Here is a 14,164-nt window from a genome sequence, read left to right as displayed (position 1 = left end):
TATTTTATAAAGAACCCATTTTTGTTTTTTATTGAGACTAAAATAAGAAAGGAAAGATACAAAAGAAAAAGCAGGAATCCCTGAAACATCAACATTCTAGTGGCAGTGCCAAACAGTTAACTTTATCTAAGCCCGGTGAATAGTGAAAGCATTTGTTTCATTCTAATCAATATTTGTAAATAAGTGAACAAGATCACATTGAAAGATCAAATAATGATGAGTCAAGACAATTAACTGCTCTTCTACTGAAGCAGTGCTAACACATTAACAACGCAAAAAAGGTCAAAGGATATGGATTGCTCGATTTGGAAGTATACATATTTCATACTTATTAATTAAAAGAAAACAAACACTTTGCAAAATTTCAATTAACGATCAATAACGATCTTTTCAAAATGCACTTACGTTTGAAATGTTAACAACAAAAAACTGTAACATCCGTTTAAATAATCAATATTTTGTATTCGATGTACCTGACATAACCAGCCTTTTTGTTTTCAGTTCTTACAGTTCGCGCATCCTTATAACATTGTTAACATGGAATTGTCTTAATTTACATTGTACGCGTTCATTTAATCTTAAAAACAAAGTGTTTTTATACAAAATGTATTTTACTAATAATTAAGGGAACGTTGTTCATGTGGTAAAAAACAACACAAGAAGAAATTGATTTATCTGTGTTTATTTCAAAAGAACGGGCCTGCATATCATTTAAATTTATAAGCTTGCACAAAATGTATCTTAAAACTAGAATCATGTTCGTTTTGATTCTAAGAGAATGCTTGTGTGACAAAATAAAGATCTTTCAAACAAACGGACGTATTGCAGACGTATCAGATAGCAAAGTTGTAAGATCACTATTGGAATGCTCTGTTCTGTACAAAAATACTGTACATAGTTTGTCATTTAACTACAATAAAGATACCAAGATGTGCGAGCTGAGCAACAACTATCCCGAGGGCTCAACAATTTCTGCTTCAGGTTGGAACGTCTACGCGCATATTGGTGAGTATTTTCAAATATTGAAACATTTTACAATCTTACAAAAAATCTTTTACGTTGAAATAGATTAGAACATTTAAAAAATCAAAATATATCTAAATATTAAAAAAATAAAAATATATAAAAAAATGAATAAATGGTTATGATACCTGAAATTTCAATCACACTTATATATATCAACAATAAATATAAACTACAACTGAAAAAGGCATGATTTGTACTTAACATCTTAACTGATAATTATATGTACACTGAGTGTATATAGCTATGCACTGCTGCAAAATATTGTTGGGGAAAAATACTTAAAAAATGTTTTTTTTTAAAGAAATATAGAAGTATATTGCTTAAAAAGCAAATTACGCATGCACAAATCATTGCGGAACAATTAAAGCCGTTCTAAAAAGCGTCATGACATTTTGTTCCGGAATATTTTATTCTGTTTACGTATTCATGAGTTTGAAATAACAAAGACAACTTTTTAGATAATCGGCATTATAATTATACTGTTGGAAACTTTTATTTAAAAATTATTATAATATAGCTTTGTACCATAGCCTATATTGTATCTTAAAATCCACGGCATACATCTTTAAAACCAATAGATTAGATTAAGTTAAAAATGCATAGATATCTTCAAAACAATATATGAACATATTTACAATATCACACAGGAATATGATTATTATTAGTAAAAAGTGTTCCATGTATGTATTTTACAAATATTTTACAAAAGAAAAAGTTAATATTATAACTGAATTTCGTGCTTAAATAACGTCAAATATTCAAAACAAGTTACTCGTGTAAGTGCATATGATACAAAGTACGTAATTAATTACGTAGTTGAATGAACTAGACGTGGTCGAGGGGTTAGAATCGATGACTTCTAATCCGGTTACCTCTCTGGCTTTGGTTCGATCCCCGGGATAGGCTTTGGTAGTTTAGCGCGGAGAAAGGTAGTCTAGTACTGTAACTCTCCAGGAACGATGGTTAGGAAACTACCCGCCTTTATGACTGAAATACTGTTGGGAAAAGGCGTAAAATGAAACAAACAAACAATGAACTAGAATATTTCTGTAACAGTATTCTCTTGCCGCCTTTCTATCGTTTTGTACTTTACTGGATCATACGCATCTAAATGACTTGTGCATTTATTTTATAAATAAGTAAACACTGGTGGTTAATTGCATACTTTCAAAGTTAACATTATTACGAAATTCTACATAAATGAAGTGTAAAGATAGCAATGTAAAGTTCAAAGAGTAAATTGTAAAGTTCGTAGTGTGAAATTTGAATTATTATCTGCAGACTTTGAGATGGCAAGTGTTTTGAACGTTAATTTAAAACCGACAGAGCTTAGACGGTAGCTTGCAATTACCACTACCACTCAACCCTTTTTCATTATCTTTTACAATTTTCTTGTAGTAAATGGTGGATGGAGCACTTGGCACAGCTGGAGTCCATGTTCTGTTACATGCACTGATGGAACAAGGACTAGATCAAGATCATGTTCTAATCCGTCACCTAGCAACGGAGGACAAACTTGCCAGGGTCCAACAACTGAAAATGAAGTATGCAATGAAAGAGATTGTTTTCTTGGTAATACAATTTGCTATTATTTTCTTTAAGAAATATTAAATAGAAATTAATGTCAAGACGTTGAAAATTGCAAACAAAACATTTACTTTACATAAAGCAATGTGTTTTTGTATGCAATACCTGCAAATACAACGGTAAATACACAGTTTAGTTAGCCATTATGTCCGAATACAGATCGGTAGGTCATGAATAAACCTCACTGTGAAAAACATGATTATATTTTCCTCTTGTATAAACAACTAACTATAATAGTCAACATTGATTTAATTTTATCTTACCAAACAAAGTAAAGGTGGCAAAACATGTATGAGATATTTAATACAATTATAACGATAAAATTTAATGTTATGCGAATATACATTGCATCCATTTATGACTTTCTGTCTCACCAAAACGAAATGCATGACGTATATAATTGGTAATTTGAAAATCATTTTTACTATGACTGAAAACAAAGACTACAATATATCAAAATAATATGATTCTTTACAACCATACTTTTTAACGTAATTAAGCCAATGAATGTATTTTTTCGTTTTACAGAATTTTACCCCTTTGAACCGTATTGATTTTTTAAAAATAATTTCAAAAAGTACCTAATTTCTTTAAATTTGTATCATTTTCCATCGTTGATAAGTCAATAAATTTTATCATATTTGGCTATTCCAATATTTCTGATTTATGAATTTCTGTCTTAATTCAGTATTCATTGAACATTTTAATATAAAATGGTACCGCAACCTCTAAAACACTACATACAATACATTTTCGTGCATTTAAAGGGGATCCTCTATGCCTAGACCAACGTCCAGCCTCTATTTGTAACTTTTAAGATGAAATTCTTAATCTTACTGTTGGCTGGCAAACTTATTTAATAATGTCTAAAAAAGATTAAATCTTATATTTCTTTTGTTAAATGACATACAGCCCTACTTGGATTGCGTAAAATTTCGTGCCAGTTTTAAACATATTTTTAAAAAATGTGATGCAACCTCTTTTATAATATTTTGAAGAAAGAAAATACCCAGACATTCATTACTATTTTGTTATCATAATATTATGATATATCATCAATTAATTATTCCATACATATTTAGTTTTAACGGTGTCTGATCACATATTTTCATCAATGCACAAAATACGCATTTACAACTGTACAAATCAATCAAACACTGATCCGGAAAAGAATCAGGTTCAATTACCTGGGAATCATTTTACATGTTTAAACGATTCTGGTTTACATAATTCATAATCAATAACAATAGAACCATGATCATTTACACAGGTAAAGCTACAAATGTTCATATCCTTTCCTGATTACCACTCTGTCTGTTTAAAAAAATTAAGCAAAATTAATCCTATGTTATTGAGATGACCTTGATCTTTTGGTATTCTAGGTGACTCATTATCTATAACATAATCATCTGGTAAAATATCTGTTTGTGTCATATCATCATACAAAACACATTCAGGAACATTTTAAGTTCGCGCGTTGTAATCATAATCACCAAACAAAATAAATCTGACTGCACGGACGAACAATTCTCTATGAAAATGCATGAATAAATTAAATGATCAAATTATTATCATTACCTTATGATTGTATACTAGTATTATCGCATGGTTTGGAACTTATTAGCTAACCTGAGCTAGCTCAGGGTGAGCTTTAAGGCTCGTTGTATGTCCGTCGTCCGTTCTTTTGTTCGTTTACACTCCAGTGATCCCATTTTTGACTCAGTTTTCATCACATTTGGTCAGGATGCTTGTCTAGGTAATTGCTCGGATGAGTTCGAACATGGGTTATCTTGGATGCAAATCTAGGTCACAGTTACTAAGAATAGAAAAATATTGTTAACAGTCTAGTGGCTAAAATTTGATCCAAATATCTTGGAAATTTGTCTGAAAATTTGTTTTGATGATTTCTAGGTCAAATTCGAATATGGGTCATCTGGGGTCAAAAACTAGGTCACACTACCCAATTATGGAAAAACCTTGTTAACACATTTTTGACTCAATTGTCATCAAACTTGGTCAGGATACTCGTCTAAGTAATTGCTCAGATTAGTTCGATTGGTCCTTCGAGCGATCTAGGGCCAATTACATATATATTTATGTCAGTGTAGTTTTTTACAGAGGTTAAAATTTTGCAAAAACAAAGAAAAACAAAATAAAAAAACAACAGCATAGATTAATTAGCTGGTATTGGTTCATTTTTTGTCTAGGGTTTACATTTGAAACGAAAGGGAAAGGACACAGGAGATGGAAAAGCACTGAACATAGTTACTTTTGCTGATTTCTGCTGTTTTAGTCTCTTACACAAATGAGAGTTGTATATAAAACTATATAAACGTCATGATTATCCAATGAAAAGCGACGTTACAAACGTGCAATATTATATAAGTCAATATATTCCAATTAAAAAAAACAATTGCACACGCACGCACACACGCACGCACGCACACACACCATTATCATCATCATCATCATCATTATCATCATCATCAAGTATGCCTTGTTAGACAAGTGTTTGATGTTTTCATTTTATAACTTCGTATATTTGTTTATTTGTTTTATATTCTTCATTAAGCAAATATGTCTTGATTGATCTAAAGTCAAGTTACTTTTTATTTATTTAAACTGCTGCTTTCTCTATATGTTATGTATGGAATTCCTCAATTTTCTATTCCAATTGTTCAAAGAAGGTTTAACTGTCACGAAGCGTGAACTGACCGTTCCTTGGAATTTGATGATATATATATTTAATTAGTTTTCCATTCATTTTATTCAGACCTGAATATTTCAAAGTGTTAAAATATATTGTATATTTCCAAATCTACTTTTCACTAACAATGTTATGTGAACAATAGCGTTGACAGTTTGTTTGTCAAATTTGATGACATACTTTATGTCACAGAAATTGTGTAGTCTCCAGGGACTTTTGTATTATTTATAGAAAATGAAACAAAACAACATGAGTCGCAGCATTCCAAGAACTCAGTCCCTTTAAATGCTGTGAAAAAAAGCACCGAATGTCACCAACCAGCCTTAGAACAAGAACACAAAACGTGGCAGAGGAGGTTTAGTCCGATTATAATTTTCCACAAGGAACCTTTTTCCAGCTACTATTATAACCATATTTCATTTATAAGCTTCCATGTTCACCTGTAATTTTAATAGAAAATGTTAAGTGTGTTTAGTGTGTATAAAGTGTAATTATATTGTTTTATGTTACTCTTAAGTATTCTCATGGTTAATTATTTCACAGCAAGCGACTACTTTATAAGTTCTGGTTCGATGACACGACAAGAAGCTGCGGTAAATATTCACTTTTTATATTCTATGCTACTCATTTAAAAGTGAATACACATAATGGTCACATAAAATGTGTGTGTTTGAATTTAGCATATTTAATTATTTTATAACTATAATTGTCGTATCTGTAACTCGTCATAAAATTCAAATAAATGCTATTTTGAATAAGACTCTCAAAGAAGGAAAAAGATAAAAAATGTGCATAAAATGGGTGGGGTATGATATGTATATTAGGTATATATTTTAAGTAAAATCAATCGTATTGCGTATTTAGGTTGTTAGCTGTATTCTACGAGTATTATTTGTTTCTTTACTATAATCAATTGGAAAGCATATTTCATTATGATGTTATTAAAGATTATATAGTTTTCTCACTTTTGAAAAAAAGCATTCTAAAAGGAAATATTTAGTTTATAGAATTTTCTTTAACTCGTAATCCACACGTTAAAATTTATAGGGGTAACCCTAACCCTACAGGTGTCATTTAATGCATATAACAGAACTTTATTTTTTATTTCCTTACAGTGCCTCTTAAGGACGTCATACATTGAACAAGCAAAACCTGAGCTAAATTATGTTCAGTAAACGTATTTCAAAACCGGGGACTATTTCAAAACGAGGCAATATTTACCAATTTACATACCGTGTTTCCTTCTTTTGATCACTATCGGAAACCTCGTCCTGTTTACACTACATAACTTCGAATAAGAAAAATTAAGTACGTTTATTAAAGTTCAAGAAGCATAAACATTCACTATTCGATATGTGCAAGTTAAAATTCCATTAAATGAACAAAATTGTGTTCAGTATATTTATTAAGATTTAGTAAGTCGTAAATTTCTTTTGCAGGCGACCTGCAGTAGTATTGGTGCAAGACTAGTTATTCTTGAAAGCCAAGAAGAAATAGATTTTCTACAAACCCAAGTGTCAGGTCGGTTAGATTATAGTTTTGCTGCAAAACTTTGGAGATTTAGTGCCTAATGGCCATGTTTTAAAATGAAGTGGGTTTTATTATCGAGTCCAGTTATTAAAAAATTAAAGATTCAAAATACAGGGTGAAATTTATTCTATTGGTGATCGTCTAGATTAACTGATACATTATGCTTTAATTTCAAATGTGAAAATTATGTATATTGCTATAAAGTGTCTTTTTATATTTCATGAGGATTGATAAGTTAAAAAAGGCAAAATATATTTATAAATTGTGTGGCTACTAACATTAAATTTTGTCATAGTATGATTAAATATACCACTTTTAACATAAATGTTCTCTTCTTCTGTTTCCGTATGAATCTTTAGATGAGCCTTAAAGTTAGATATCCTATGTTGGATAGTACCGTCCATGAACAGTCAAACAGTGCCTGCAACATTTTCAATTTTGTCGTGTTGGGCTTTCTTTTGGGAGTCTGCTTTTCTCTATTTTATTGTCATATCAGTGTTTTTTTTGTGCTGTGTGGCAGCTGTAAAAAGTCACCCCGTTCATTCAATCCTTGATGTTATATTTTCGATCCTTGAAGATCGTTCAGCACGACATTAGTGCTGTGTATACATGCTATGTGGTACTTTAAGTTTATTTCTATTTGGCTTTTTCCAACTTGGATGTTTCAAGTATTCCTACTTGAATACTGTATAATCACCCTTAAAATATGTTGCATGTTATTTTTTTAATTTGTCTTTTGACGTCTTGTCTGTGATATGCAGGCTTATGATAACCGCCGTATGAACACATTTGCGGATGTTTCTAAATTCAAAATTTCACCATTTTAGTGTTTAAATGTTGAATTCTGCTAGGGGGCGTGGACGGTAACTTTCCATTACCGTCCATGAACAGGCTCAATCAAACCGAGCCTGCAGCATTTTACAATTTTACTGTGTTGGGCTGTTTTGTTTATTATTTTATTTAAATTATCTCAGATCCCTTTTCAAAATTCCATTTTATTTAGTTTCGCTCATTGTTTTCTCGTTTAGGGCACAAGCATTCTTTTACTTTGGGACCATACGCCGTTTTTCGTGGAATAGCAATAGTACGTCACATTGAAGGCTCCACGATAACCGTCATATGAACACATCTGCGGATGTTTCTAAATTCAAAATTTCGCCATTTTCGTGTTGAAATGTTGAATTCTGCTGTTCTCTATTTTAGAAAAGGGGCTTACCTTTACCGTCCAAAGTCTTTTTTAAAAATCTATCTAAAATGTAGAAGACACGCACAATGTACTTTCATAACTTTGCATGGCATTTTGACAAAATTTCTAAACTTATTTTACAAAGGAAATAATCTTGATTTTAACACTTCTAAGAAATAAATGTACGTAAACAGAACACTTTATCCTGTTTTTGCATGCATTTGTAAGTACTAATTTACTTTTTCACAGAATTTTACCATTGGATCGGTATGACTTGTTCCGCTGGCACGAATTGTGTATGGGATGATGGGAAAAGTGTTAATTCTGGGTTCACTGTATGTATCACTGTACTGTTCATCATAATTATCAGTTATAAACAGTTAACAATAAACGTTTATATGCATTATAATCAAAGTAATTTAGCTTGTTAATAATGACAATTAAAAATTGCAATTTAAGCATACACTGTCACTTTATAAAATTGTCTTTTGCTCAAAAAGTGTTGTTCTATTCTTAAAACATGTATATAAATTTCAAACATATTATAGAATGCAATAAAATATACTTACAATACATATGCTGTATGTGACACACCAAAATCTTAACCCTTCAATACAGTGTATATGTTTCTATATCAACTGTGAACTATTTAATATTTATAAGAGCATGCATGTTAAGAAAGTAAATGGTGAACAATTAAGAAAAGGGAGATCGAAAGAAATTGATGGAGGAACAAATCATTACTCAAATTTAGAAATATCTGAAGATAAAATATTAACAACTGCAAAATTTAATGGTGCATTTAATTAATTTCATTAAAACAGAAATGGCTACATTTCATATCGAGTGCGGTTCTTATTTTGTTGTCAAGACGACCTAAATGAGTTATATAAGCGTAAATTTCTGCTACCTCACTGTGGAGAAATCAGAAGTATGCAATTTATATTTGCATGAGAAATACCGCCTTTGCGTCAGAAAATCAACAAACATGATTTACCAGATCTTGTGATCTTGTATACCATATTTTGAGTAATTTGTAAAATGTAATAGTCTATTTCCGTATAATATAACGGATGTTTTCATGCAAATTGCATCTACAGCCCAAATCTCTCTGTGAGTGAAGAGACCCTTGTTATAATCCTGTAAAAAGGTATTTTTTTCTTTTATTTTTTTGATTGTCGGTATTTTACAACCAACAGGAATTAAATTCCCCGTGAATTTTATTCACACAATGCTTTTTGAGAAAATTCGCATTCAACAGGTTAAGTATAAGAAAAGACCGTCGTGATTAGGGCGATAAATGAAAATTGTTGTGACACACCATTATTCTGAAATAAAAATCATACTCATGAATTGTGCACAATTGCAGATTTGAACTCAAAAACCACGTTCATAACCTGAGATCTTCATAATCTGAACCCTCTAACCACTGCGCCACTCCGATACGTGTCCATATCAACTTTTATTATTCTATTTTGCAATAAAAATGCAACATATAATAACCGAAGAACATTCACAATCAATTATGTCATAATGGTTTGACCGATTAAAGTTACGTTATTGTGTTCGACTTATACTTTTATTACATGATTACTCTTTTGAGAGCATCGTGAAGGAATAACGGTAACTGTTTGCACAGCCGTATGAAAATAAAAAATCCCTTAGTTACCTTTGTACATGTATTGGAAAATTTTCATCATTTGTTGCTATAAACATTTGTACAATGTATAATGCTAAATAAAATCTATTGTCATTGTCCGTTACCGTGTTCCAAAAAAAAACTATTGTTTTTTTTAAAGTTTATAAATGTGACGTTTCGGTTGCCTCAAACGCGATCAGTTTATGACTTCATTTTGCATGTGAAATAAACCGTGGAGTTTTCTTTTTAAGATAATTAACAGTATTTGACTAGATTTACAATTATACTATTGAAAAGGTTAATGAAACAACAGGGGCTTCTGTCACTATTCCTCTTTTTCTCGCTATATATATAACATAAAAAGGGATACAAATCAAAATCAAATTGCTCATTTCAAGGAAAAGTAAATAGAAATAAGTTTGCGAAAGTTGTTTTTCTTTGATTGTTGCAAATCAATGAAAGAATCGATGATTTTAAAACAATGCCTCACTTTGATACATGGACAAGATATTACAAAAAATAGCCTTTCGTGTTTCATTTTCACATACGTTCGTAAAATTTCATTTTGTGAAATGACACATGCATACGTTTGCTCATATGAGAAAGTTTAATCATGTAATCGGTTAAATATCAATCACTCACCGCTATTGATGTTGTAATCATTCATTTCTCGTAAACATAATTCTAAAAAAGGTGTCTATATTATTATAGAAAATCCACTAGTCGCAGCTGGATATACAGACAATCACAACATGGGCAGACAATTGGCTTGTCACATTCAACCCAACAAAGACAGAATCACTTATTGTATCTAGGAAACATAACGCAAACCACCCTTCTTTATATATGCTCAATCAAAATATACCAGAAGTTAACGATCATAAACACCTAGGATTTATTCTCTCTAATAACTGTAATTGGCATTCACACATTAAATATATAACCGAAAAGGCTTGGAAGCGCGTTAATATAATGCGAAAGTTGAAATATTCTTTGGACAGAAAATCTCTTGAGATAATTTACACTTCATTCATTTGTCCTATTCTTGAATACGCAGACGTCATTCGTGGAAATGCCTTTAAATATGAACTCGAAAGCTTAGATAAGATTCAGAATGAATGTCACATTCATTCTGAATCTTATCTAAGCTTTCGAGTTGCTAGGATTGCTTCAGGTGCGACAAGATTAGTTTCTATCGAATACATAATTCAAGCACTTAATTGGGAAACATTAGAACAAAAACGGTATAATCACCGATTAATTCTGTTTTATAAAATGCATAACAATTTGACTCCCGACTTTCTCTCTTCCTTTATTCCTGATCAAACTAATACAAGGCATAATTTGTGTAACTCTGATAATACTGCTTGAATATATGCGCGAACTTCTTTATACTACAACTCCTTTCTTCCCTCTACTATACGCGATTGGAACAACTTACCAACCGAAGTTCGGAACTTACCAACACTTTCATCATTCAAGAACTTCTTAACACGTAACAGGAAACGCACACCAAAATACTACTATTCTGGTAACAGAAAATTACAGGTTCTCCATACACGTCTTCGCACAAAATGCAGTTCTTTAAATTATCATCTTTTTCTAAGAAACATATCACCCTCACCTTTATATGAATGTGGTCGTATCACTTCTTCTTTGAATGTTATCGCTACAATTTGTAACGAAATGAATTATTTATTAATATTCAAGCTTTTGACATCAATCTCGATATTCTTCTCTTCGGAAACCCTGGCCTATCAGATGATGATAATTCAGCAATATTCTCTAACGTGCAGTCTTTTATAGCAAAAACTAAAAGATTCCTTTAACGATTTAACACATAACAAATAATTATGAGACTCTCCTTCCCCTTTTTCTCTTTTGAATTTCTACTTCTTTCATACTCCATATATATTTGTTTCTATTATACGTTTGGTAATATATATTTTTCTCAGAAAATTTTACATCACCAATTCGACACCGATATATTTAACAACTAAAATGAGAAGGATTCTATAAGACCTAGTCTTTCGTTCTAATCCTCTTCTTTGAATATTGTCAAATTTTGTATGCGTATATATTTCAAATGTTATTATGTACATATTCTGAGAATAAATATGTTTAAACTAAAAAAGGTGTTGGTTTTGATAATTTCTATCATCAGCTTCAAATTTGAATGTTGCCCGTATGTTCAATGTGTAAACCCAACTGATATAAGTAACTGATAGTTCTTTAGCTAATAAATAATAATAATCCGGATAATAACGGCGTATAGTGGCGCCGAATAGCGTTTTTTATCAGCCAATGAAAATACTTGCAACATAACCGCACCTGTATAATGGACGAGAATTTGGCAGCCAAAGTAAAAACATGTACTAAAATACTTCAAAGGGGGCGTGCTACTTCAAAGTCAATTTTATAAAGCTATTAGCTTATAAGTAGCTTAAGAAGCTATAAGCTTATGAACAAACTCATACCAAGTTTGCAATTTTTATCAAATGTTGTTATTTTCAATCCCTTTTGAAAATTTTCCCCAAATTGTCGTAGACACACTTTGAATACTTACCTGTACATGTATTTTGTTCCAGGCTTGGGCGCCCAATGAGCCGCAAGGTCACGACTGTGTATACATTGGTTACTATGTAAACAAATGGGATGATGGCCGCTGTGTGGGACCGGCTAAAGCACTTTGTGAATATATTTAATCCATATACAATGTATATGTTTCTACAACAATCAAGTGCTTATATGTTTAGAAAGGACAATTTATATCAAAGTGACATGTAGCATGTGTAAATGTGATTATTTTTTCATGTCATTTTCACAAGACATATTGTTATATTATCCGTTGGATGTTCAATGAGTATTCCCCATTTTCAATTTTAGCATCAGATGTTCCGATAATTATTTTGAAAATACATTTTTTAAATTGTTTTGACGCATACTGAAACTGCTGATTTGTCCGAAAATGCTTGATAATCATCAGAACATTTACTTCCTCGCTTAAGTCTGTTTTATACCAGATTTGTTGTAACGATAAAGCATATTATTTAACAGGACATAACAGATTATTGAACAGGACATAACAGAAAAAACACGACTCTATTGAACTGAAGAGAAATGCTCAACTTATGAGTATACAGTAGTATAACTAGTAATATTTTTCTTTCATTTAAAACTGATTATAAATATATGAGATAAATAGATAGCATACAAGACTATCGACTTAAAATTGGTTCTGTACATATTTACAGACTAAACTTGGCATTTAATTGCATTTTGAAAACTGAAATGTGTGAATCAAACAGGAATTGATACAATTACTTGCAATTGTACTCTGTTTCAATAGTAATTGATTTCAATTTAAAATATTCTATTCAGTCATTTCGAATTACATGCTGCCGCTTTGTTAGCATATTGATTTGATTGCAAATTCCCTTTCTTTTCCAATTAAATGTATAGTCGAAGATTGAAGAAACCTTTCATTTTTATAATTGCTTCTGAAGGATACCGACAATAAAAATTTATGTATGATTTTACGGTGAATTTTTTCTAGCAGGTGACAAATTTATTTCCCCACATTTTCACATAAAAATTAAATTGATTCTATAATAAGTCATGCTGTATAGACAAACAGTTAACAAATAAAGTCTATCTGAAGGTGATGGTTATAGTTTCTATAATGTATATGTAGTTGTTTTGCATGACTTACTGTGCTATTATAAACATTTATAAGATTTATATGAAAGTATTGTCATTGTATTTATAATTATTTTCCACTGTTGAATTGCCTAAGAGTAAAATTGAAGTTGTTATTTCTAATAAATACTTACGTTTTGTCTATATGCATATAAAATACTATGAAACAATCATAAGTGAGAAGACGATAAACGATAGATATTTTATAATCGTCTGACAACAAGTTGAAAAATTATATACTCTTAATAAAAACAGTACATGGATAAAAATCGAAGACAGTTTAAACTACTCTAATACTGTTCATATAACAAAAGCGAAATATAATAAATTTATGACTAAAAATTCTAATTATAAATCACTGAAAATAACTTGTTGAAATAAAGTGCACCATTACAATAAAATTTATTTCTTATTATAAAAATAAACTAAGGTAGTACAGAGGTGACACGTGTATGTTTAAATAAATCCCTTGCGCATGAGTAAATAAGAAGTGAGAATGAGTTACCATGTCGTGCTAAAATTTTTCAAAGATTCCCTTTAATTTTCTGAAAGATTTGCAGACTGTTATATAACAGTTTTCAATATTTAAATAAAAATGATGTAGCATTGTTTTAAAAAAAGACTTATCAACATTACTTGAAGCTGTAGTATATAAACTTCATTAAAGCAAAAAAGCTACAATTCGTTAATAAAATGTGTTTCATTACGACTTCCGTTCTTGTTTTGTTGTCAAGACGACCAAAAGCGTTTTATAAGCAAACATGTCTGCAACCTCATTGTGGCAAAATCA

The 14,164-nt window shown here is 30.7% G+C and overlaps 1 protein-coding gene across 1 annotated transcript; it reads left to right on the top strand.

Moving 5' to 3' along the window:
* The first annotated feature begins 523 nt into the window (after window positions 1-523).
* LOC132754740 (adhesion G protein-coupled receptor B3-like) lies at window positions 524-13,775 on the top strand. The gene is made up of 6 exons (XM_060745425.1): window positions 524-1,005; window positions 2,425-2,598; window positions 5,864-5,913; window positions 6,760-6,841; window positions 8,286-8,371; window positions 12,264-13,775. The coding sequence occupies exons 1-6, from the start codon at window positions 735-737 to the stop codon at window positions 12,378-12,380; spliced, it is 780 nt and encodes a 259-aa protein (XP_060601408.1). The 5' UTR covers window positions 524-734; the 3' UTR covers window positions 12,381-13,775.
* Window positions 13,776-14,164: the final 389 nt, after the last annotated feature.

The sequence above is a fragment of the Ruditapes philippinarum genome, unplaced genomic scaffold (assembly GCF_026571515.1).
Source record: "Ruditapes philippinarum isolate M1 unplaced genomic scaffold, ASM2657151v2 ctg1916_1_1_1_1, whole genome shotgun sequence".
Taxonomy (NCBI): domain Eukaryota; kingdom Metazoa; phylum Mollusca; class Bivalvia; order Venerida; family Veneridae; genus Ruditapes; species Ruditapes philippinarum.
Note: the sequence above shows the minus strand (reverse complement) of the source record. Positions and strands in the feature narration are given on the sequence as shown.

Coding starts and splice junctions, on each gene's coding strand:
- LOC132754740 (XM_060745425.1), top strand. CDS start 735: ATGTATCTTAAAACTAGAATCATGTTCGTTTTGATTCTAAGAGAATGC. Junction 1,006..2,424: donor GAACGTCTACGCGCATATTG/GTGAGTATTTTC, acceptor ATTTTCTTGTAG/TAAATGGTGGATGGAGCACT. Junction 8,372..12,263: donor GTGTTAATTCTGGGTTCACT/GTATGTATCACT, acceptor ATTTTGTTCCAG/GCTTGGGCGCCCAATGAGCC.